The sequence below is a fragment of the Solanum dulcamara genome, chromosome 11, assembly GCF_947179165.1.
Source record: "Solanum dulcamara chromosome 11, daSolDulc1.2, whole genome shotgun sequence".
In the NCBI taxonomy this organism is placed as follows: Eukaryota; Viridiplantae; Streptophyta; class Magnoliopsida; order Solanales; family Solanaceae; genus Solanum; species Solanum dulcamara.
This window is the reverse complement of record NC_077247.1, coordinates 6,393,707-6,420,877: the sequence shown is the minus strand read 5'-3', so window position 1 is coordinate 6,420,877 and position 27,171 is coordinate 6,393,707. Positions and strand designations below refer to the sequence as shown.

Sequence of the window (27,171 nt, the reverse complement as noted above, 5' to 3'; positions counted from 1 at the left end):
CTATATAATTAATTTATGAAGCGAAATGAAAGAACTCACCTTTTTTTCCTTCCAAAACCGTAACTCTCTCCCTCTCTAGTTTCTTCTCTTCTCTTCTTTCTTGTTATTGAATTTTCTAGATAAGTATGGAACTTTAATAAGTCATAAGACATATACATATAGGCCACCTAAGGGGGTGACACGTATCAACCCCTAAGTTGTAACACATGTCAAGCCCTAAGTGGTGACACGTGTCAAGCCCTCATTGGGCCAACACACCCCTTTCCTCCAATCATAGGCTGCCATATGGCATGTGGGGTCCACCATCCTTGCTCCAGCTGCTGCCACATGGCACTCTCTCGTGCTTCCACATGGCACTCCCTTATCTTCCTCGTGGGTTCGTAATCTCACTTTATTTTATGAACCTATGTAATCCCTACTACGTAAGCTTGGTATGTACTCCAGTTGCTTAAGTATGTAAGATTTACAAGTTGGTAGCTTACGTAAATAAGTCATGTCCTACGACTCATTATTCCGTCTCCAACTTCTTTCGGATTCTTATAACTCTATTTCCAATCTTCTCTACTATGGGGTATCACATTCTCCTTTCCCTTAGAGTTGTTTGATAGCGTTATAGATTATCCGGCTCACATGGCAACTCTTAAGAAGCTTAAGAGTTCTTAAGAAGTCTTAAGAAGCTTTTAGAAGCTTTAAGAAAATTTAGAAAACCTTAAAAAACTTAAGAGGCTTATGATCCTTCCATGAAACTTAAAAGCCTTTCAAGAGACTTAAGAACACGTTCCAAAGTACAAAAGTATAGAGTGTAACATCCTTCCCCCCTTTAGAACATTCGTCCTCAAATGTGAACCAAAACCTTCCTTAAGATCTTATACAGATTATATGGAAATTCCTTTCTATTGCAATAACACATACTTTCATTAAGCTATCACTATCAGAGTACCAAAGGTTAGGATTACCTGTAGCATAAGGAGTAGGTACGGATACTTGTGTTTCATTTCCTCCTCCTATTCCCAGGTCATCTCTTCACGATTTATTATTTCGCCATAATACCTTGACGGAAGCTACGTCCTTAGTTCACAATCTTCTACTTTGCTAACCTAGGATGGCGATAGGTTGCTTCTCATAGGATAACTCCTCTGTGACCTGGATACCCTCTACGGGATATACCCAGGTTGGATTACCAATATACTTGCAAAGCATTAATACATGGAAGACTAGATGTACCGCTTCGAGATTCGCTGGTAAGTCCAGCTCATAGACAACCTTGCTTATTCGGCGGAGGATCTGATAAGGTCAAAGTATCTGGGACTACGGTTCCCTTTCTTGCTGGATTTTATTACCTTCTCTTTGGGTGGTACCTTCGGAAATGCCTAATCAATAACTTGAAACTCTAAAAGTCGACGTCGATTACCTACGTATGACTTCTGTCGACTCTGAGCTGCTAACACTCTCTCCTGAATAAGCATCACCTTCTCAATGGCTTATTGAACCACGCTTGGGCCCATTAGTCGCATTTTACCAACATCAACCCACTAATTGAAGACCTACTTTTTTTTCCATACCAAGTCTCTTCTAGGGCCATTTGGAGACTAGAATGATAGTTGACGTAGTAAATACTCTTGATAGGTAGTAGGCAACTATCCAAGCTACCTTTCGATTCAACCATATAGGCTTGCAACACCTCTTATAGCATTTAGCTAGTAAGCTTAGTTTGTCCTTCAGTTTGAGGGTACAATGGTGTACGAAGACCTATCTGTCTTCCCAATCTCTTCTTAGACTGATCTTCAATAGTTGACTGTAACTCGGGCTCCTTCATCTAAGACAATAGCTATAGGAACTTCGTAAAGTCTCACCACCCTCTTAACTTATAATTTTACATAATCTCGACTAGATAGGTAGTCCCTGATTGAAGGAACATGGGCTGTTATGTTAATCTGCGGATAATATTCTATATAGAATTATCTATCCAGGAAGTGCAAAGTGAGTCTTGTAGCCAAGGTCATATTATGGAATCTTCGACCTTATATATTACTTCTTGCCTTCTTTAGATGACATCAACTGGTACCCTCGCCTTTTGGGTTTTGCTTTTTTTGCCCATCAGAGTTGGCTACCAAGTTGTGCTCAAGTACCCTCACACAATGACATGTATAGCCGTTCTGTAGTTTGCCTTATCATTAACTAGTATTATGTTAAAGAATTGTGGCATACAAGTACGCCATCTATTAGTAATCGGCTAATCCTACTTATTTTGCTTAATCTCTTTTACAATTCCCTTATCGTAACTTATAAAACTCTAGGTACATAATCTAGTATCGTTTATACGCCGCTAGTTCGGATTCTCCCATCTTGTGCGATCATAGCAGCACTAACGCATCGTATCCCACTAGAACTTCAAAGTTAAATGTGCTTGGGCAAGAGTAGTACTAGGATGGGTGACCACCCGGGAAGTCTTCGTGGCACATTCCATTGCCATCCTTGCAATAATTTGTGAAGGCACTCATCTTTGCCCAAGATTTACCTTAGCATCTTCTCTCTAGTCTTCATTTTTGCCTTGCCCTCTCTTCTTCTCTCTTACAATAGGTGTCGGGGTAGATTTTTAATTCAACCATGATTGTGTCCTTTTTGGCTATTTGATTTAACTTCTCTTCGTATTCCTCTGTAACGTCTTCAAAATATCATAACTCATTTTCATCATGTACTCCTCCACTTGGTCTTATGCTATATATAACTATTCGTAGGTTGCACAACTACTCTTATACCACTGGTATAAGGTAAACGCAGTTTTTTCGTCTCCTGCCCCGTCTTGCTTTACATATCGACTTCACACTAGGACTTACTCGTGTTAATGCTATTTTGGCCTATTTCTTTCTTTTCTTCCTTTACGTACTCCTTGGTCTCCTCATTTCCAACCGTATGAGATTTTGTATTCTCCTTGCTACTTGTACATCCTGATATCAGCGACCAAAGACGTTGTTGACATATCTTAATCTTTACTCAAACACATCCCTACTACCCTTTTTGCGGCCCTTAGTTTGCTCAGTCCTACTCTCTTATCGTATTCACCCCTTTTGTAGGCACCCATGATTCTTCGCACGGTATTAGATACCGCAGCTTCTATCTATTTATTGTTGGCCTTGATCTCTTGCTAACTCGTGCCAGTAAAGGATCTCGCTTGAAATTTAAGCGGTCCTGTCAACATGTGACAGTGTCAGTTGATTTTCTCTCACACTTGTATTTCTCTTGTCCACTTCCCCCTTTAGGGTGTACCCATGTCATCCTCTGTTTATTTTCAACTGTTCATACGCATATAATTGTGTTCCAACATATTTGACATACTGCACCATGTCTACACCCTCTGTTAACTCACCTATACTTTAGATTGCCCCTGTAAGAAACCTTAATATAACCATGGAGTGCTTAGAATTCTCAATAACAAGTACCCAATCTAGTCCAAGTACTGGTACTCAAGTCATATAACTAATATAGTAGTTTAGCCGAAGCCACATTTCATTCATCCCAATCAGTACGTCACTAGTGCTTATAATAGTGTTTGATTCTTCATTTGGGGCACTTATACTCTGATGACACGTGTCTCACGTTTTGTTTATCACTTTTTTTCCAATGGGTACCACTTGTTCCTTTGATAATTTCGAAATGCCTTAGTTGTTTTGTAATTTCTATTCCCTATCTTCGAGGGATCCCACTAATTTCCAAAGTGGAGTTACATATACACAATTCCCTTCTCTACTTCATGAGCTTTCATCTTTATCGTTACCTTGGATACGATCTCTCAAGATATGTTACAACCGTATATCCCATTCTCTTTCTATCTCCAAAAACAAATTTGGCAAAGTTTCCTCTATATTCCTTACTATCCTACTATCCAAAACCTGCACTCAGGAAATACCAACAATGCCTCATAGGGCCAACTTATATTTATTCATATCATAGCCACACATGGCTTACAATATCGATAACCGTATAAAAATAATGGACTTACCTTATGTGTCAAACTCAAATTGCATTTGTTACACTTTTCTGTCTACTTTCCTTTTAATTTTCAATTTTACATTTCAAGCTCACTACCTTACTCAACATATCTCTTTCATACCTTTCCTTACCTGCGTGCTTCGTCCCTCCCAACATCGTCAATTACTTTCTTCTGTTGATGTCGCCTTTCTGTTCAAATCCAAGGTTAGTTTAAGGAGTTTTTCCTATGATTTGGATCTATCGCATGATCTTAGATGTAAAAGAAAGGTAACATCCTAAATGTACTATAGCCTCCTGTTTATAGATATGGTACACAACACACCAATAAACAGAACTCTACTAGACACGGTCTATAGACATTCCTAGGAAGGACTGCTCTGATACCACTTTTATCACGACCCAACCCCATAGGCCATGACGGGTGCCTGAACTGGGCACTCGCGTATATCCCTACTATCTGTAAGTAAATCTGTCCCCTGTTTAAGTTATAGCACATCAACAAGTAGGATAACATATAAGACATTGAGGCATATCATAGGCATCACGGTACATACATGCATATACAAACCATACACAACCCATATACATGTCCATAGACCTCTAAGAGTAAGAACAGTAACATAAGGCGGGATAGAGTGCCCGCTGTACCCATGAACAAATTAATATATACATTGAGGGTTAATACCAAAACTAGGCTCCGACACAATGCAGCGCTTCTGAACTGCTGAGTGGAACTCCTACGCTGATGGATCCCCAAGGTGTGTATCTGTACCTGTTGGCATGAACGCAGCCCCCCCTCCCCCCCCCCCAAGAAAGGGAGGGCCAGTACAACATATGTACTGAGTATGTAAAGCATAGACATCATAAGAAAATTACAGTTGGTGTAGGGATGTAGGAGGCAAGTGTAACATTTAACCATTTACCGTACTCGCATCGTATAAAAGAAAGTCCTACATATACCTTACCCGACCCTTTATGAGACTTGGTATCATCACATTATCATATACCATACCCGGCCCTTTATGGGACTCAGTGTCATTATATAATCAATACTGTACCCGGCCCTTTATGGGACTTAGTGTCATAATCATCACTCTGTCATCATAAGCACATATATGTTATTAGCGTTGTGGAGCATACAGCCCGATCTATGTATATAGTAAGTACATTCTGAGAAACGTATGGCCCAATCCGCACATTGTATAATAATGCCAAGGAACGATAGCCCGATCTACATATCATATACTAATATCGAGGAACATTCGGTCCGATCCATGTATCATATAGAAATGCCGAGGAATGTTCGGTCTGATCCAAATATCATATAGTAATGTCGAGGAATGTTCGGTCCGATCCATATATCATATAATAATGTCGAGGAACGTTCAATCTGATCTATATATCATATAATAATACCGAGGAATGATCGACATGATCCATATACCATATAATAATAATTATATTATAGCCACCCTAGGACTCGGTGAAAGATGTATTACAGTATACATGAATAAAGTAGTGAGTAACCATATACAATCTAAATCATTATCAAAGATTCGACAATGTAAGAAGATTAAGCTATCGTCCGAGGACCAGAATAGTAGTGTAGCCATCTCGAGTGCCTTCTAAATGCCATTGAGGCCTATATCACTAAGGACCTCGGGGACCCTAGACATGTACTAAACTAATACTAACAGTTCATAGAATCAGGGATACCTGTTGTCACATAGTCCTTAGGACTAGGAGCTTGTGCATCCAGTACTTCTCAACCTATGGAGTTCAAGGAAAGTAGTTCAACTTACTACAAGAGTTTGACATTCAGAGGTGAATAAGAGATATAGATTACATTTAGGACTTAAAAGTGGATTTACCCCAGAGCTCGTATCACATTTTACTTACAATTAGGACATGCTTTAATGAAGAGAAAGAATAAGCTTTACCTAGCCTCTACTTTTCCTCAAGGAGTCATCATTTACATATATCGTACCCGGCCCGTCATGGGCTCAGTATCATAACCTTATTATCGCATTACCTTACCATCATAGCACCACACTTATGTCAAAGACATATAAAGAGGAAAGAAGGGTAGCTCTACGTACTTATGCCAAAACATGCCAAGAGAAAGGAGATAACTTCACATACTTACTAATCTCCGTCATATAGAAGCCTTGAGAGGCAATAACTCAACTAGTATAGGAATTCTACCATCGAGAAGTGAATAAGACTTATAAGTCATACTTGGGGTTCTATAAATGTAATTATCCCCACATTTCGTATATCAATCACTTAAGGCTAAGATATGCCAAAAGAAAGCTTCACTTACTTATGCCAAAGACATGCCAAGAGAAAGCTTCACATACCTTTTTCGGGATTAATTGAAATCCAGTTTGCCTTGATACCTCCTTAACCTATTGAAATAAAAGTAATACTAAGATTAATATTCTTTCACTTTCCAATATCCCACTCTACAACTAAGTATAATAGGAGTCATTTTCTTATCCATTACTCTCGACTAGTTTATTACTAGTTCCGATGCTACCGAAAATCAGGCAGCATTTCCCTTGTAACTTCAACATCCCCGATATTTCAACTCGTCCACAGTGTCAAAAACCATACCAACAACAACAACCAGTAGCATATATACAAGTAAACCAGCTCAACATTACACAATACAACTCCAAACAACTAGCTCAAAACTATGATATGAAAATAGAGTTTTTAATCTTTATTTCACAAAATCTTTAACCATACAAAATGGAGGGTTGTGTGGCTGCAACCAGGAGCACCCACACCCTTTTTAAAATACTTTAAAGCCCTACAACACGCAATCCAACCAGCTGCACTCGCAGCACCACAACGACAACCCACTACTCGACTTCGATTTAGCTACAACCACTTCAATTTAGTTTGTTTCTAACGTCAAGCATCCTTATTCAATTTTTCCACTTCCAACCTTATTTAAGACATGTAATATACCTCATAAAAACATCATAAACTCCAATTCGAAAGGGAAGCCCTTACCTTTCCTGAAACTTGTCAAACTCGTCGAAACTTGCCTTGGAAGATCCTTTAGCGCGCCTAAAACTTTATGATTGTTTGATAATGTTTTGGGCTGCTCCAAATCATATATTTTTATTACTAACACCTTCATAACATCGTGATACACCCTAGATAATTAATTCACCTAGCAAAATCGAAGAACTCATTTTTTTCCTTCCAAAACCGTGACTCTCTCCATCTCTAGTTTCTTCTCTTCTCTTCTTTCTTTTTCTTGAATTTTCTAGATAAGTATGGAACTTTAATAAGCCATAAGACATATATATATATAGTTCACCTAAGGGGGTGACATTTGTCAACCCCTAAGTGGTGACACATGTCAAGCCCTAAGTGGGCCAACACACCCCTTTCCTCCAATCACAGGCTGCCACGTGGCATGGGGGGTCCACCACCCTTGCTCCAGCTGCTGCCACATGGCACTCTCTTATGTTGTCATATGGCACTCTCTTATGCTGCCATATGACACTCTCTTCTCCCCCTCATAGGTTCGTAATCTCATCTTACTTTACGAACCTATGTAATCCCTGCTAGGTATGTACTCCAGTAGCTTAAGTATGTAAGATTTCCAAGTTGATAGCTTACGTAAATAAGTCATGTCCTACGACTCATCATTCGGTCTCCAACTTCTTTCAGATTCTTATAACTCTATTTCCAATCTTCTCTACTATGAGGTATCACATTCTCCTTTCCCTTAGAGTTGTTTGATAGCGTTATAGATTATTCGGCTCATATGGCAACTCTTAAGAAGCTTAAGAGTTCTTAAGAAGCTTTTAGAAGCTTTAAGAAACTTTAGGAAACCTTAAGAAACTTAAGAGACTTACGATCCTTCCATGAAACTTAAGAGCACTTCAAGAGACTTAAGAACGCGTTTGAAGTACAAAAGTATGGGGTTTAACACTTCAACTCTTTCAACTCAATTCGAGCCATTTTATATGGAGGAATAAAAATTGGTTGAGTATTGGGTAGAATATCTATGCTGAAATCTATCTCCCTATCGAGAGGGACTCTAGGCAAATCATCAAGAAAGACCTCTAGAAACTCATTAACGACTGAAATTGACTGAAGGAATGGTGTCCCCACACTATTATATTTAACTCGAACTATGTGGTAGATACACCCCTTGGAAACTAACTTTATGGCTTAAAGTATGAAATTAATCGTCCCTTAGGCACTGTAGGACTACCCGTCCACTTTATGACATGCTCATTAGAAAACTAGAACTTAACAACTCGAGTTCTACAATCAACTGTGGCATAACAAGCATAAAGCCACTCCATGCCTAGAATGACATCAAAATCAACCATGTCTAATTCAACTAAGCCAACCATGGTATATATGTGATAGATGGAAACTACACAATCGCTATAGACTCTCTTAGCAAGAATGGACTCACCAACTGGAGTAGAGACACTAAAAGGCCCAAGAAGACGTTCGGGATAGATGCCAAACTTAATTGTTATATAAGGAGTCACAAAGGACAAACTTGTACCCGGATCAATTCAAAGCATAAACATCATAAGAAAAGCCACGAAGCATACCGGTGATAACGTCTGGCGAGTTCTCCTAATCTTGGCGACTAGACATAGCATATAGATGGTTTGCTCCTCTGCCTGATCCTGAAGTAGCACTTCTCTAAACTACTCTTCCCGGTGGTGCTGTAGAGGAAGACTGAGCCTTACTACCCCATCACCCTGTCTCCCCATCGAACACTCTTTATAGAAGTAACCCACTTGGACACACTTGTAGCACCCATTTATGCTTTCACAACACTCTCCCAAATGGAGTTTACCATATTACCACAAGGCAGCTTCCGTATAGGACCTTTAGCCACACTTTCTTGGAACTGTGAACCTTGTACTCTAAAGTTCTGATTGCCCTGCGACCTTTGATCATTCCTAGTGTTGGGCGCATGGGGCACTTGCTGAAGAAGGTGCATAACTGGAAGACCTCTTATGAAAGAAGGATTTGTTACCATTACCTTGTTTTTGCTGACTAGGCTCATGTCTTGGTGACTTAGCTTTCTTGCTCAAGTGCTCCTCTTTATTCTTCTTCTTGTCTTCCTCAACCTGTTGTGCATAGACCATAGTCTAGGAAATATCTATATATGAGATTAATATGGTAACCTTGCACTCCTTTTTGACATGCTTTCCCAAACCAGACACAAATTTCCTCATCTTAGACTTTGTTTCAGGAACCTTCTCTAGAGCATACCTGGACAACTGAATAAACTTAAATTGTACTTTTTCATAGCTCCTCTTGTTTCAAGTTCATGAACTCTTTAAATTTTACTTCCCTTAGCTCTCGAAGAAAGAAGTGATCAAGGAATGCACTCTCAAACTCATCCTAGACAGAAGGCTCAATATTCTCACCATGACTCTCTTCCCACTAGTTGTACCAGACATTAGCAGCATCTTTAAGCTGATAGGAAACAAGCTCAACTCCCTCAACCTCAGTAGCATGCATAACTTTCAATAACTTTCATATCTCATCAATAAAAATTTGAGGATCCTTCTCAACCTTGGACCCTATGAAGACTAGTGGATTCAACCTCAAGAAGTCTCTAATTCTTGTAGTAGTAGATGGCTTTTGATAACTAGATCTCGGAGCAAGGGTACTCTGACGACCAGACTGTGCAACCATCAGCTAGGTGAGCATAATAGCCCCCCTAAATTCTGCCTCTGAAGTCATAGTAGGATGAGCAGTCATTGGAACTCTCTTATCCTGCCAATTTCCAAAACTTCAAGTCTTTGAATCTCTATATACGACCCCTTCTACGGACTGTAGGACCTTATACGGTCCATAGATGGGCCTCATATAACGACTCGTGAACTTAAATATTTTTCTCAATTATTGATCCCACTACGACGGATTTCTATGGACCGTAGGTACTTGAATGGTATGTAGATCAGCTTGTGAAAATAGAAACCAACGACTTTTTTGAGTTGTTTCTTTCCATCTCGACTTTTCAACTTTCGAGGTATTACAATATATTACTTTCTTTGTTCCAAATTATGTGGAACTGATAACTTCGAGAGTCAACTATTTTTTTTAGTTTGTTTAAATATTTTAAGTTGCTAATTATTGTGATTTACAATAATTTTTATGTAATTTTCAAATATATAGTAGATTAAAAAGAAAAATATGTCAAATAAATTAAAATGAAGAAAGTACAAAACTTCCAAAATTACCCTCCACTAGAAGCACATATATGGACGGACAATTAACTGCTGTTGACAGTTGATTAGAGTTATGCAAGTATTAGTAATATATGTATTAATTATGAGTGAATTTATGTATTATTTTATGCAGATATTAATATAGATATTAATTATGAGTGAATTTTTTTAGTGTGTTTAAATATTTTAAGTTGCTAATTATTGTGATTTATAATAATTTTTATGTAATTTTCAAATATATAGTAGATTAAAAAGAAAAATATGTCAAATAAATTAAAACGAAGAAAGTACAAAACTTCCAAAATTACCCTCCACTAGAAGCAGATATATGGACGGACAATTAACTACTGTTGACAGTTGGTTAGAGTTTTGCAAGTATTAGTAATATAGGTATTAATTATGAGTGAATTTATGTATTATTTTATGCAGATATTAATTATTTTACTTTATATCTTGTATAAAATAATATATGAATTCCCTCATAATTTATACATGTATTAGTTATGCGAGTTTTTAAATTGTCAACCAAACATCATAGTAATTTTATATATGAATTACTTATTTCCTACTGGCCTATCAAATATTATATAAATTATATGAAAATTGTATTTGTTGGCCTAATGTGCTATTTGTTGTCTTGATATTATTTGGACTGTAATACAAAATATTTTCTCTCGCGCACCCATATGAATCTTCTGAAAGATATTTTACATTCGGAGATGCGGTTAACGCTTCCAAACCTTTCTTTGAGATACGAGAGATGCGCTTACGCTCCTGGGAAGGATATTATAGCTACACATTTTAGGATGGGGAGGACAGACAGTGAGGCCAAAAAACACTGCTACTGGTACGTTGTTCCTTTCCGACTCGAGTTGTTCGCTCGTTTTATAGCAAGTCTAGACACCTACTCAATCAGAATGATAAATCCAGTAAAACAAGTTTCACACCATTTTTTATAGGTTCCACATTATTTGCATCATATGGATTTAATTTAATATGTCTACCCAACATAAAGATCGAATCTATGGATGACATAAACCAGCTTTTATCTAGTACATAAGTTATATGAAAATTAATAATAACTTTTTTCTTATTCAATTATCTTAAATAATAAATCCCACTAAGGACCAATATGAGTTGTGGTGCAATTGTGAGATAGCTTTAATCTTAATAAAAAATTTCGAATTCGAGCCCTGAAAATGAAAAAATTCTATTGGAAGCACCAAATTTAATAGTTCCTCTACGGACCAGACATTAGTAAAAAACCAAAAAAAAAAAAAGTTCCACTAAAGACCCGTTAGTAAAGACCCGTTCTATACTGACAAAAATTGTCGCTCCAACGCCGCTTTGAATGGTTCAGTCCTTCGTCGGCCGACCATTGTTTTTAGTGTTGGTTTCTGCTGCGGTTACCACTTTTGCTACTGCTACCAGGGCTAAGCTGTCAATTCCATTTCACTCTAAAGGTTCTTCCATTTTCTCCCTGCGAGCTATGGTAAACACCACGCCGCCGGCGCCAAAGAAAGTGAGGCACGAAATGGAGTTGTTTGGGGACGTTAGAGTAGACAACTACTACTGGCTCCGTGATGACTCTCGCTCTAACCCAGAGCTCCTCTCTTACATCCACGAAGAAAATGCTTACACTGATTCTGTAATGTCTGGTGCGTATTACTTTCTTAAATTCTTTTGATGCATAATAATTATACTCCTACATTTGTCAATGGCTTTTTCATAATCTGTGTCAGCATTTAAAATAATGAATGTTTTAACTAGAGAGAAGATAAACAAAACTTACTGCGGAAATAGTATCAAGCAGCTGCAGGTCGCCCCAAAAATTTGAGAGGAGAATGAGTAATATTTCAAACTTAGGGTTTTGAGTTTGTGTCAATAAATCTATTCCAACATTATTTCAAATTTTTATTGTCAGTTTGACTTAGGAATGGATCTAGCTCAGTTGGATTTGTTGCTCCTTATTTGGTTGGTAGGAGGTCAACGGTTCAACCTTTGCCGATATCTAATATGTTAAGTGATAAAGGCTCAAAATTTAAATTGTTTATAATGCACGATAAATCCCTTATTTCCTTTTTTCACACTATGAGAAATAGTATCTTTTCCCTTATTTCTTCTTGGTGCACCCATGAGGCTCCTAGTTGTATAAGAGGTTGGTGCCTTTCATAGAAAATCATGTCATTTTGTAAGGTTTTCTTCTTTTGGTATACTTCTTGTATACAAGCACACTTTGTCCTTAATGAATTTCTTATGTTAACCCTTGTGTTTTAAGTGGTGTTATATATATATATTTTAAAGTTTGTCGACGAAGAAAAGTCCCATGATGCCATTTGATGCAAGGTAAATTTGCCCCTGCATTATTACTTTATAAAATAAAAATAAAATTGCCTTGACATTTGTTACTTTTGTTCATGAAATATGTATATTATAATACTCTTGAGTATTTTAGCTCATGGTATTGAAATGTTTATGAAACATAAATTCTATAGATTTGAATGTCAGTTTAGATCAATTTTAAAGTTGATCATATGTTATAGGTAATTTTTTGTAACTTAGTAACTGCTAGAAAGGTAGCTAACACCATCTTCTCTTTTTTCGAATTATTCTTTGATTGATTATTCATAATATTTTTTGATTTTTTGATATTGGAGTTAAGTCCCACGTCCATATACTAAAGATGTCTCTGGATGGATGGATTTAGTCCTGGTATTTTAATTTTGTAGGATTAAATCCCTGGCACCTCTTTGGATATTAGTGTCATGCCCCAAATATATAAGATGTGCTACCAACACATGACCATGTAAACCTTGTCGAGCGAATCAGAATTGAATACACTTTCGTTAACACATAAATGAATTCATTTTGAAAGTTGTAAGGAACAACACTAAGTTTGAGATAAAATGCGCCCTAGCACTTTTCCCGAGGATATTTTGTTTAACCTTTCTTCAATAATAATTACCTTTCCAAAGGGATTTTCCAATAGCCTAGGCCGAACAAGCATCAACCCCAACAAAAAATTCTTATCATAAGTGGTGATGGGACGGCAACACAATTTTACTTTGTTATTAGGTTTTAAATCATACGATATTACTAGAAATTCATCAAAAACATAGGTATGATATGACTGGACAAAACGAGGCAAAAAGTGATTAGAAGAACTTATTTCAACCAGAAGACAATGGAGTGGCTATGCTATGCTTTGAAGGAGGCCTCGAGTGTGAAAGGGAACTCGGTGAGAAGATTAGAAGTTTCAGGATCATTTCTCATAGTTCTTTTGCGTAAGAAACTACAACCAACAGGGGTGATGTTTAAGCATCATAAGCATTCAAGGGAAAATGAAATCTATAATCATCATCCCTGAAATGACATTCAATACAAAATGGACATTGCAGTTCAAATAGAAAACATTTATCACTTTGAGCAATAGAGGAGACAAATATTATCAAATTGTATTTTACATTATTACACTGAGCTATATTTATTTTTTACTTTGTATATTCCTCAAAAGACAATACTAAAATATATTGGTAAATATTTACAACATGTACTTCAAATCCTACCATCTTTTACTAAACGGAAAAGGGCCAAAACTACCCTTCAACTATTCGAAATAGAGCACTTATACCCTTAAACTATATTCTGGCTCAAAATACCCTATCCTTCATACTATTGGCTCAAAAATACATTTCACATCATACTAGTGACTCACTTCTACCTCTCAGTTTGACGGAATGAAATGTGGCATCCTATGTGTATTAATTTACGCCACATAGGATCTCCACATAAGCACCCTACCACACCCCATCAATTAAAAGACCCAAACCTACCCATTAAAAGACCGAAACCCATCCTTGACTCCCGTAGTTATGATTTTCTTGACTCCCGTAATCATGACTACCACAATTAATTTGTAGCAGTTTTTAAGCAACCCCCATAACAATTTGCGACAGTTAGACGCCCCTGCCTGTTGGCTTGACTTTAGGAAGAACACTTCAGCTACTTCCCAAGCATCTATTGATCACGTTGAATGTACGATTGTGTTGCTCTGTAGCTCACTCTAGGCCTGACCGCACCCATCTTCTTCCTAAAAAAGCACCTGCTTGATCAGGTAGCACATTTGCTTAATTGCCATTTTGAAAACTTAAACCTATCACCCTTTGTTAGCTATATCTACTGGATGAAAACTATAGTTTAGCAAATTAAATAGCCAATTAATAGTTTGCTTAAAAACCGCTGCAAATTAATTGTGGCTGCCATAACTACGGGAGTTAAGAAAACCATAACTACGAGAGTCAAGGATGGGTTTGGGTCTTTTAATGGGTGGATTTGGGTCTTTTAATTGATGGGGTGGGGTGGGGTGCTTATGTGGAGATCTTATATGGCGCAAATTAATACATATGTGATGTCACATTTCATTCCGTCAAACAGAGGGGTAGAAGTGAGCCAATAGTATAACGTGAAGGGTATTTTTGAGCCAATAGTATGAAGGGAAGGGTATTTTTGAGCCAGAATATAGTTTAAGGGTATATGTGCTCTATTTCAAATAGTTGAAGGGTAATTTTGGCCCTTTTCTGTTTACTAAATTGAGTCTATGGAGATAGTATCATTTGAGTATAATTGTTTACACCCAAAATATTGATATTGGGTGGATTTGAGTCTTTTAATTGATGGGGTGGGGTGGGGTACTTATGTGGAGATCTTACATGGCGTAAATTAATGCACATGTGATGCCACATTTCATCCCGTCAAACAGAGGGGTAGAAGTGAGCCAATAGTATGACGTGAAGGGTATTTTTGAGCCAATAGTATGAAGGGAAGGGTATTTTTGAGCCAGAATATAGTTTAAAGGTATATGTGCTCTATTTCAAATAGTTGAAGTGTAATTTTGACCCTTTTCCGTTTACTAAATTGAGTCTATGGAGATAGTATCATTTGAGTATAACTGTTTACACCCAAAACATTGTAGCATAAGACAATTTAGTTTGAATTTTTTTATACCACTCTCTATACTATCAAAAGCTCTAGTTTCCTTTCTTTCCATCTTGCCCACCATATACTAGCTGGGACAATTGTCCATTTGTCTCTGTTCTTGGATTGCTTTCCTGCTTCCTCCCAACTCTGGATTGCTTCTGTGATCTTGGGCTCTTGGCAGGCATGGTCCATGACATACCCTTAAGATTCAGGAATAACCTCCATAGTTGGCCAATGATCTTGCAGTGTAGAAAGAGATGGTTAACTGTCTTAGCAGTTTCCACACAAAAGAAACATCTAGAACATAATGGTATCCCCCTCCTTTTTAAGTTGTCTTGAGTCAGTACAACTTCTTTGGCTAACAACCAGACAAAACATGCCACTTCGAATGGGATTTTTGACTTCTAGTTCCTCTCCATGGCTAGAGACTTTGAGGCTGATTGGGGTGGTTCAGCTAGTTGTATGCACAATCCACCTTAAAACTGCCCTTCCGATTGCCTTTCTACCACAAAATATCTTGACCCCCTTCCAGTCCATTAAATTGCCCAACTGTGTTGGAAAAATCTGCCACCCTTTGAATGTCCCAATCATTTAATTGTTTTCTAAAGATGAAGTTCCACCCTTGAGGAGTCTAGTGATCTACTATGGCCTTCTGTTGGTGAGATACTAGAGAATATATATCAGGATACAAGCCCTCTAGCCTACTTGCCTCATACCAAACATCCTTCCAAAATTCTGTTTTCTCTCCATTCCCCACTTTGATCGTTGTGCTAGCCTTAAACTCATGCCATAGAGATCTAATGGATCTCCTATACACTGACCCCTTATAGTGTAGTCACCTCTTTGGTCATCCAGTTATCTTCCTCTACATATTTTGCCTTAACGACTTCCTTCCAGCAGGACTGTTCTTCATTATTAAACTTCCTCAATCATTCCATCCTAAGGGCTTTGCTCTGATTCATCAAGTTCTTTATTCCCAGACCTCCATGCTTCTTTCCCACTATCCCAACATCCCATTTAACCAAGTTGTAGCTTTTTCTCTCATCGTTTCCTTGCCAGAGAAATTTTCTTCTGATTTTATCCAACCTAGTGATTACCCTTTTGGGAATTGGGAATACTGACATCAGATAGGTTGGTAGTGAATCAAGAACAAAATTAATCAAGGTCAATCTGCCACCCCTAGAGAGATAATTGTGATTTCCATCTTGCCAACTTCATTTCACATTTCTCAACCACATTGTTCCAGATTTCATATGATTGAGATTTAGCCCCCAAAGACATCCCAAGATATGATGTAGGCAATACTCCAATTTCCCCTCCCAGAACAACATTTAAGGCTTCCATGTTGTGTACTTTATTAATTGGATATGAGTGGTTTTTCCTCCAATTAATGTGTAGACTAGAGAACCTTTCAAACAACACTAGGATCACCCTCAACATCTTTAGTTGGACTTCATCAGCATCACACTATATCAAGGTATCATCGGCATATTGTAGATGGGTAAGTTCCACACTATCTACTTGACCTTAAAACCTCCGAGCCACCCCCTCACTTTAGCTGATTTGATCATATCGTTCAAACAACCAGTTCTTTGAGTAAGTTCATCTTTTTAGCTCCCAAGTTCCCTTGATCACTCCTGCTCCAAACCTTAAGCTTTCTGTTTTAATGCCTTAAGTTTAAAGCAAGTACGAAATCTGGTCTCCGAGAGAAGCTGAAAGTGTCCCACCATTCCTTGATTCTGTTTGTGAACCCTTCTGTGTCTAACCCCCCCCCCCCCCCCCCCCCCAAGCAATAGGAGTGTTGTCTGATCTGAGCCTCTGTAAAGCAAATCTGTTTGATGTTGTTGAAGCTATCATCCCATGCTTTTGATATTAGAACCCTATCAATCCTGGAGGCAATGTCTTGATTATCTCCTTTGAACCAAGTATACGGGCCATCCCCAAGTTGAATGTCAATCAACTTCAAATCTTCTATGAAATCTGTAAATTCTCTCATGCCTTTTGTTCTTCTCAAACAGTTTCTCTTCTCTGAGATGAACCGCACCACATTGAAATCTCCACAGCCCAAGGTCCTTTTATTAAACCCTGCAATGTGACAAGTGAAGTTTTGAAGTTGAGCTTCAAATTTGCAAGTTATAGAGAGATGCCAGTCTCCAAAATATTCCCCTTCCACACTCTGCTGTCCCACAACATTAGAATTCCCCATCTAGTCCCACTAGCATCCAAACAGGCATATTTAACCCATCTCCCTCCCCAAATTTGCCTAACCTCCTCTATCACATACCCCTCTAACTTAGTTTCTTGCAAACAAATGTGTTTGCATTCCATACGCCATAATACTTTTGACTAATCTTCTCTTATCCCTGCTATTCAGTTCCCTTACATTCCATGAAACCAGTTTAATGAGCAAGTTTCTCCCCGTACCCTATTTCCACTATTTTTGAATTTCACATCAAAGCTTACTAGACTTTTTAACTCTGGGGAACCTCTGAATCTTGTTTTCTTGCATATAACCTCTACTTTTATTCTCCTGGCTTGTCTCGAACTGTCCACTTGAAGTAATAACTCCAAGGCCTCCTCTTCATGGCCCTAGAAATCAACACCCAAAACTTTACCTAGTTTGATCAAGTTTTGTTGTACCCAGTTTGAAGTCTCCCTCTCAGTGATTGATCTTTGCTCCCCTGTTTCTGAAGTTCCATTGTCCCCTTTTTCTGAAACCTCCCCCCTTAGGTCATTATCATCTATTCTGTTAATTGGCGTTGAGATTCGATAATTGATTCTCTGACCATATGTTTACCATCTCCTCCTCCGGATGGGCAATTTGATTCAAGTTCTGCGTGATTGTTCTTTCTGTATCTTGATCATATCGCAGCTCTGGGAGTTCTGGAAAATTACAAGTGTCAAGTGGTATTTGGCTTTTACAAGTTATGTCATTAAAAATGACTTGACTTGAAAAATATGGCCCATTCTTAAAAAATAGTTTCCTCTTTCTATTGGGCTGCTGATGGCCCAAAGCTGCTCCCTCAATTATATGAGATGTGTGCCCCACATGTACCCCTCCCCCCTCTCTTCCTTTAACAGCTGTACCCACTTGTTCCACTGATGGAAAATCCCGAAATTGGTAGGATTGTACTTTTCTACAGACTTTACTACTGACTTTACCACAACCTTTACCACCTTCAGACTGCTGTGTAAAGGCATGGACTAGGTATTTTTGTGCTCTATCTTCTCTGGTGACTCTATTTTCAGTTCGCGAAGATTCCGGTTGTACCTCTACTCTAACTTGGCCCCCTCAACCTTTATCAGAAAGTGGAATATTACTCCATTTTTGGGGATCGAAACTTCTTAAGGAATGTTTCTTCCATCACTTGCAACCAGGATTCTTGCTCACTTCATGTGATTTCTTAGTTCTGTTTCCTCCTCAGTGGCCACCCAACCTCCGCATTGGTTTTTGATTTCATGAAATACTCTCCCCAACTAGAGATGAAGGGAGATTTCGACAATACTAATCCATGTTTCCATCTTCAGAGTATTATTGGGGAGACAACCCACCTTTGGATTCCACCATTCCAGATTGAATATGTGATTCTTCCAGACTTCCAGTTCCACCGCCCTTGGAGGGTTTGTTCAGCCATGTTTGTGTTAGGGAACTCGAACAGATACATACTTCCATACATTTCATAGATGTTAACTCCGAATGCCTTCTTCTAGAGTTTTGGCGACCATCTTCTTATCTCAGACAAAGTTGGCTTTTCCTTCATTTGTCCTTCCAGATGACCTACTAGGCATCTTTCCAGAAGCCCATTCTCTTTGTCTTCTGCATGTGTGAGGACTCAATAATGCTAGCATTGTTCGTAATCTCTGCCTCCCTTATAGTCTTTGATTGCCATTTACTATCCTTAACTGCTTTTGCATAAGGGTAGTTGGGTTTGGTTACTCTAGGAGGTCCGTGCACTTCCATTCTTTTAGAGCATTTAATGAACCTTTCAATTTTAAATGTTTTGTCGTGCCATCCTGCATTCAAGGTTAATTCTGCGACGACCAGTACGAACCTACCCCTATTATACTTATTGATGGAAATGATACTTATGAATCTTCCATGTTCATTATGTTTCCTGGCACAGAAATGCTCCGCCTCTCTTTCTATGGTTTTCCATCTTCTGATTGTTTTCTTCTGATCGCTGGAAGCTTCTCTGAGAGTGAAGCAGATCCATTCCATGGTTTTGCTGCTTATGGAAGATCTCCTCATCATCTTTCTACTCCTCTTACGAACCACACAGAGCTGCCAGTGCTCCATTTAGTGATGTCGAAAGACTTAAAACCCGCATTGAAATAAATCCTATTGTCACCCATTGCAAAGCCTGAAAGAAGGATCTGAATCTAGGAAAACTATCACATAAGGTAATAGTTAAAAAAAGTAATGAAAGGAAAGGAATGGAAATGAAGATTTTGGCCAGAGAGTGCTGGAAAGAGAGACCCCCCCCCCCCCCCATTTTAAATTTCTTGGTGCACAGACCCATAAAGGTTAATAGAAAAGTATTGTAGTCTTTCACACGGATCCCTATTCATAGACATTACTTTACCAACTTTTTCCATGTAGATTACTATATACAATCCTGTTCTTATTTCTATTCTAACAATTACAAAGCCTAGAGGAGATTTACACTTACTCCAAAAACTACAGAGTAAGATCTTCCATATTCAGAAATTGTCAGAAGAAGTAAATAGACATAAGGAAAATAAAGGAAGCTTCAGTCCAGGAAAAGAAGGGCACCATTCAGATCTCTCAAGGATCCAGTCCAACTCAGTTCGAACTTTTTAGCAGGAGTGTTGTTGGTAGTCTTCCAATTAAATCATCGATATCCCCACTTTACCAGAGATTCGTTCGGTGGGCCAGTTACTCTCAGAAGCAACAACATGGACTCAATATCTATGGAATGGGTCAATAGATTCCTCTTTGAGTTTGCTTCAAAGACAGTTGCAGAACATGTCTTAAGAGGAGAATGGTTTCAGAAGCTTCATAAGTTCAAGTTACATGGACTTGATAGTACTTTTGGAATTTTTTTCTCTCTTGGGAAATGGGCCTCTCTTTTCATCTCTCCTAGTTATGCTTTGTTGGTGATTATTACAACAACACTATGGTTGAGAAAATCCTTTTTGTTTGAGGAGATAAATAGTTTGAGTTAGTTGATAAGCGAGGATTTTGACAGATGGTTCGTACTTATTGAACGTAGTAAGAGATTCATTTTTTATTGCAGCCCGGTGCACTAAAGCTCCCGCAATGCTCAGGGTCCGTGCAGGTTAAAAATCAACAAAAGGAATTTGCATTGGGTTTGTGAAGCATTTAAGCAAGTTTCACTTGTTACAGGGGATAGCTGCAGGAGATGGTGAAGAAGCATACATTCATACACAGAGTTTTTCAGAATTTCAATATTTACGGTCGTTTTGAAAGGATGGAAACTCGGTTCAGAGAAAAAATTTAGCAGTTATCATTCCAGAAGATAACTATAACAGTGGTTGGGGGAGTGATCACAGAGAAGGTCTTTTGTCTTCTGGGGTAAGGAAATGATCCAAGATTTCATTTAGCTGATGTCGAGGCAAGTCATATATGGATACTGCAAAATTTCTTAAATGGATAGAAATTCAGTAGTTGCTGCAAGGAGTTTTAAAACAAAGAGAAAATCTCTTGTGGACCCAATTTCTCTCTAAATTCCTCATTGGTTGTTTTAGTGACCCCTTCAACACGAATCCAAATCCAGATGTGATACAGAAATGGTTCTTAACTAGGTGGAAAAAAACTGCTGGTCTTAGGGTGTCTCCGATCGACCACAATCAGTTTCTATTCGATCATCCGTCAGGCAGGAAGTTATCAGAGCAAAGGCTTGGACTAATTCTGGAATGGAAGAAGACTGTTGCTGGAGTGGTGGTCAAAGGTAACGGGATATGAGGTGACAAATCATAGAAATGAGAAAAGATGGATTAAAGCGTTTGATATTCCTCTACATGATTGGACACATTAAACAATTCGATTCGTTGGTGATCGATGTGGTGGCTATGTCAACATAGATGATACAATAAATGTTTTGGGCTTGTATCTATATCGAGAAACTAAAGATTGAGATACCAGGGACCTCGGATTTGGTCGTGGGAATAAGAAATTAACAATGCACAGATAAGAGTATCTAAAGATAAATTGCTAAGTTGAGGGTCTTGTGTCTTAGGTCACAAGTTCGAGCCTTGTGTCTAGCAAACTAAGTCAAACTAAGTTCAATATTCAAGTGGAGAAGGATAGAGGGGCGGCGGACCCATCATCCCCCAACTTTCGAAAGCTGCGCTTGACCCAAAGGGTTTTCTCTAGACCGATTTCTCAGAAAGATGCCCCTTTTAATAGGCAACCCTTAACAGTCCCTTTATTATTACTTATCGCATAATAATTCTTACACTTATAATTTATAAATACTCATTGCATAACAATCCCTACATTATTCTTCGTCGAATAATAAGTTGCTCATTATCCTCTGCAAAAAGAATGAATTGGTCTTTTTTTGTTCAATCATTGGATAGAAGGGGAAGGCATTTACCCAAGCAGAAGCCCTTTTGAAAGAAGCATAATCAATTGCTACACTATAATTCTTGCATAACTAGTCCTTGAGCTGAACAACACCTATTTTTTTTTTATTTTTTTTTTTAAGAAGAGATCATTAATAGGCATTAAGTAGATGCAAAATATTACAAAAGTACAGGTAGTAATGGGAGCTCCAATACAGCAGATTAACTAAGCTGGGATTTACAAGGTTAAGGAAGTTCTAGTGGTAGAGATTAACTAAACATCTATCCTTCAGAAGTATGTGTTGGAGTTGAGATTCCATCAAAACACCTGTGGTTCGTCTCATTCCATATGCACCAAAGTAGCTGAGATAATCCTCCATATTTTTTGATGGCTTTGTCAACTCTACAAAAAATCCAACATTCATAAGCTTCTTGTGGTGACTGAGGCTGCACCAACATAGTCGGAAAATAGAGAGAAAAGGTTCCACAGTTCTACTGCAACTGTGCAATGAAGAAATAGGTGACTGGTAGATTCCAGTTTTTGCTGACACATGTAGCATCTATTAACCAGCTGAATGTTTCTTTTGTTGTGATTGTTTTGGGTCAAACAAAGTCCTTGGACAGGTAATGGATCTTGAAGTACTATTTCTGCATCTCCCCGACCAAATCCGCCTAAGAACTTCTCCTTGACAGTGGTATATGTTGTATATGTAAATCCTAGATGGGAAAATATATGGAATTCCTCTATGAATCAAGGAAGTGGAAGGAGAACTTTTCTTTGATTTGTTTTCAAGGGTCAACTTTCATTTTAATTATGGGGGAGGCTAGTTTGTAGTTTCTATTGCTTGTGTATGCATTACCTGCTAACAATGGAAGGATCAGTTTCTGGGCAGATGGAACATTAATTAAAACACTCACTTTAGCTTTCTTTGTGTGAGATGCTAGGACAGTAGAAGGCTAGAATGCACCAAACTTGATCTTTTGAGTTTTTTGCATTATGATTGTTTAGAAGTGTTGTAGACCCCTTGCAACCATTTAGTTCAGTAGAAGTCCTCCCCCCTCAGCTAACTCTTCTTGTAAGGTTTACCCTTCTACTTTGGAAAATGAAAAGATTCTTCTCTGTTTGTTAAATTCTTATAATTTCTGAAAAGAGATAAATGTTACTAGCATGTGCTTAGGGTACAATATAATAGTTAAACGAAGAGGGATGTGTAGAGAAGAGAAAAATAACGACCAAGGTTGGAGAAGAAAACCATGTTTCTACGTATATATCTAGATGTTTTCTCTTGGTTTGGGTCCTTCAATGTGTTCTATGTTTAAGTTCTACATATTTCAACTCGAGTCCAATGTCAGAGTTTGGGTTTGGACTTCGTAGTAAGCTTGCTGTAGTGTCCAACTTTTTAGGTCAAAATTCAACTTCTAGTTCCATTGCACTTCAACTGTATCATCCACCATACTTTTTGCTACTAAACCATTAAAGAACTAGTGTTGATGATCTGAAGTCTATGAATTATAATTATCAGAGTGTCTTTGAGAGATTTGTTGCATTTGAGCTAATGGTGTTTTGACAGAGCACATCCAAAGTGTGTGTGAAGGAGATAAGAGAGGCGAGTAATTTCTTTGTAATGTTGAAACTGATAATGTTGATGGTAAGTAGAATGGATCTTTCTGGAAGCAGTGGTATTAAATGATGAGCGAAGACTGAGGGTGATTTGCTAATATTTTACTGGAAAGGGGGGAAGGAATGCAAATAACTGCTTCAGCTAACTATGTCACATGGCTGAGGTAATATTTCCCTTACTTATCTACCGATCGAACAAAAAAGTGTTCGCCTCACTCTAGTCTCTAGAAATTGTTTATGAATGCCATTGTATTGCTTACATGTTTTGAAACAAGCGAAAGGTTGAAGCTTGAGAAAACTCTATTGGTCTTTACTCGGTTATTTTATGTTCTTCAACTGTACGCTTTTTGGAAGTTCTTTGAAAAAAATTTGCATCTAGCCATTTTCATCTTGCTGATTTGCAATATATATATGTAAAACAGTAGAAGAACATAATTCCTTTTATAGCATACTTGCCTCCATTCAGCATTTGTTCGTTGATTTGTTCTGAATGTGTCTTTACTCTATCATGTTCATCAATTCATTCTCAATTGCTTGGAGAAGGGATTATAAACTGTCTGATCACTTTACTAGGGACCAAACAATTAGAGGATCGTATTTATACTGAGATAAGAGGAAGAATTAAAGAAGATGACATATCTGCACCCATGCGGAGAGGATCATACTTTTACTACAGGAGGGACTTGGAGGGTAAGGAATATGTCCAACATTGTAGATGCTATGTACCTACAAGTGGAGCTCCACCATCTGTTTATGATACAATGCCAACTGGACCTGATGCTCCTTCCGAGCATATTATCTTGGATGAGAATGTGAAAGCTCTAGAACATACATATTACAGTATTGGTGCTTTCAAAGTAAGAACATGTCTTCTGTGCAGATGCTATTGCTATTCCATGTCTCTTGTTGCTTTTAGCTTATCTTATTTCATCGTGATTCTCCTTTCTTCAGGTCAGCCCAAATAACAAGTTAGTTGCATATGCAGAGGACACAAAAGGGGATGAGATATACACTGTTTATGTTATTGATGCAGAGTCTGGGATGCTGGTTGGGAAACCTCTGGTTGGTGCCATTACATCATATCTCGAATGGGCAGGTGATGAAGCATTGGTTTACGTCACAATGGATGAGATCCTTCGACCAGACAAGGTTTGTGGATTTCATTGGAGCCGTTGGATATAAGTGATTTAGTTTCCTTCAGTAGCATCCAGTTTCCAATGTTGGCTAGTTTTTGATTATGATATTGTTTTTATGCTCCATAATTGTTATTCAGTTTGGTTGAATGTCTTGGGCTAATAATAATGTTCAGTGCTGTCCAAATAGAAGCTAATCCTCCATCCAGAGAGGGATTCTTAATAGAGAAAGTTGATTGAAGAGATCTAGTAGAGTTGTTGAAATCTTTGAGTGTATTATTTTTCTTTGGCTTGCTTATCATGGTGAGACTTAGAACTTATGTTTTCTCTGTTTGCCAAAAATAAGTACCTCTTTTATTTTGTTCTTGGTGCCCAAGCTGAAAGAATTCTCTCTCTTCTCTCTCTCTCCTCTCATCTTCCACCAACGGTAAGTGCCCCCCACCCCCCACCCCCATCCCACCTACCCCCAAGTCACCACCTCCCCAAACGGTCACCGGTGATTAGTATCTCCGGCGAAGAGTATCTTCCGGCCAGGTCTCTCTCTCTCTCCCTCTGTTCTCTCTCTTCTTCTTCTCTTCTTTCCTTCTTCCTTTGTGTTTTTGTTTTTTTTCCTCTTTGCCTGCGATCGGAAATCCCCCACCAGTAGGTTTCCGGTCAGTTTTCTGCACAGGTATTTCGGCAGTTCCCGGCTAGTGAACAGTGTTTCCGGCGAGTGAACAGGTTTTATATACTTGGAGTTGGTACCTCCAGTAGCCCATCTCTTGTATTTTAGCCTTATAAATAGACTTTTTGCTCCTTAGAAAAGATGATAAAAACCTTTGTAAGGACTGCAAGGTCATACCAAGTGAGAATCTTACGACCCAACATAAGCTATTGGTCATGGACTTGGAGATAAGAAGGAAGAAGAAGAAGAGGGTCGTGGATGACCGATCGAAGATTAGGTGGGGTCGTTTGACTCCGTCTAGTGCCCTAGAGATGGGGGAGAAGCTGATGGCTATGGGGGCGTGGGATAGTAGGGGGGATGCGAGCAGTATTTGGGATAGGACGGCTAGCTGCATTAGGGAAACAGCTAGAGAGGTACTGGGGGTCTCACAAGGCCGCCATGGTGGGCACCGAGGGGATTGGTAGTGGAATGGAGAAGTCCAGGAAAAGGTAGAAGCAAAGAAGCAGGCATATATAAAGTTGGTAGATAGCAAGGATGATGAAGAGAAGCAAACGAACAGGGAAAAGTATAAGATGACGAATAAGGAGGCGAAGATAGCAGTTTCGGCGGCTAAAACGACAGCCTTTGAATGCCTTTATGCAGAACTAGAGGACAGAGGTGGGGATAAGAAGCTATTTAAGCTCGCCAAGGCGAGAGAGAGGAAGGCACGCGACTTGGATCAAGTGAAGTACATCAAGGACGAGGATGGTCAAGTGCTGGTACAGGAATCCCGCATTAGACAAAAATGACAGTCATACTTTCACGAACTCTTGAGCGAAGGAGGGGACAAAGACTTTGTATTGGGAGACTTGGAGCACTTGGATAGGCGTCGCGACTTTGGGTATTGTAGGAGAATAAAGGTTGAGGAGGTTAAGGGAGCTGTTCGTAGGATGTGCAGGGGAAGAGCGACCGGACCTGACGAGATCCCTGAGGAATTTTGGAAGAATGCAGGTAGGGGAGGATTGGAGTGGCTGACTACGTTGTTTAATGTCATTTTCAAGACATCGAATATGCCGGAAGAATGGAGGTGGAGTACAATGATTCCCGTGTGCAAGAACGAGGGAGACATTCAAAGCTGCAACAACTATAAAGGTATCAAGCTGCTGAGTCACACTATGAAAGTGTGGGAAAGGGTGATGGAAATGAGGATGAGGAGAAGTGTGTCTATTTCAGAGAACCAGTTTGGATTCATGCCGGGGCGCTTGACTACTGAAGCCATTCATATTGTAAGGAGATTGGTGGAGCAGTATAGGGAGCGGAAGAGGGACTTACACATGATATTCATTGACCTAGAAAAGGCATATGACAAAGTGCCAAGAGAGGTCCTATGGAGATGCTTGGAGGCGAAAGGTATACCAGTGGCGTACATTAGAGCGATTAAAGACATGTATGATGGAGCTAAGACCAGGTCTGGTAAGGACGGTAGGAAGAGACTCATAGCACTTTCCTGTTATGATGGGGTTGCACCAGGGATCAGCTCTTAGCCCGTTTTTATTCGCCCTGGTGATGGATCAATTGACGAGACAAATACAAGGTGAGGTGCCTTGGTATATGTTGTTCGCGGATGACATAGTCCTGATTGACGAGAGTCGCAACGGAGTTAACGACAAGCTAGAGGGTTGGAGACAGACGTTGGAGTCTAAAGGATTTAAATTGAGTAGGACCAAAACAGAATACTTGGAGTGTAGGTTCAGTGGCCTGCCGCGTGAGGCTGACGGGGAAGTGAGGTCTGGTACACAGGCCATTCAAAAGAAAAGAAGCTTCAAGTATCTTGAGTCTATTATACAGGAAGATGGGGATATCGACAACGATGTTTCATACCGTATTGGTGCAGGGTGGATGAAATGGAGGCTAGCCTCCGGAGTGCTATGTGACAAGAAAGTGCCACCAAAACTCAAAGGCAAGTTCTACAAAGTGGTGGTTAGACCGACTCTATTGTACGGGGCGGAGTGTTGGCCAATCAAG

General features: G+C 38.9%; 1 protein-coding gene, 1 long non-coding RNA gene and 1 pseudogene across 4 annotated transcripts in view; 2 read left to right on the top strand and 1 right to left on the bottom strand.

Moving 5' to 3' along the window:
- The first annotated feature begins 2,346 nt into the window (after positions 1–2,346).
- LOC129875312 (5S ribosomal RNA) lies at positions 2,347–2,465 on the top strand (annotated as a pseudogene).
- A 9,046-nt stretch (positions 2,466–11,511) lies between these two features.
- The window catches only part of LOC129872961 (uncharacterized), a 41,972-nt gene continuing 26,312 nt past the window's right edge, over positions 11,512–27,171 (top strand). Inside the window, exons 1-3 of one of the 3 annotated variants that reach the window (XM_055947921.1) lie at positions 11,512–11,881; positions 23,944–24,227; positions 24,322–24,519. In XM_055947921.1, the coding sequence (XP_055803896.1) occupies positions 11,575–11,881; positions 23,944–24,227; positions 24,322–24,519 (789 nt within the window). In that variant the 5' untranslated portion in view covers positions 11,512–11,574. Of the gene's footprint in view, positions 11,882–23,427; positions 23,535–23,943; positions 24,228–24,321; positions 24,520–27,171 lie in introns of those variants that run through there. The other 2 variants (XM_055947922.1, XM_055947923.1) reach the window with 2 other exon arrangements.
- On the bottom strand, positions 11,674–12,377 carry LOC129872963 (uncharacterized). Its single transcript, XR_008762622.1, has 2 exons — positions 12,016–12,377; positions 11,674–11,944 (listed from the first exon to the last, which is right to left on the bottom strand). It is a non-coding gene; the product is annotated as an uncharacterized LOC129872963 (long non-coding RNA).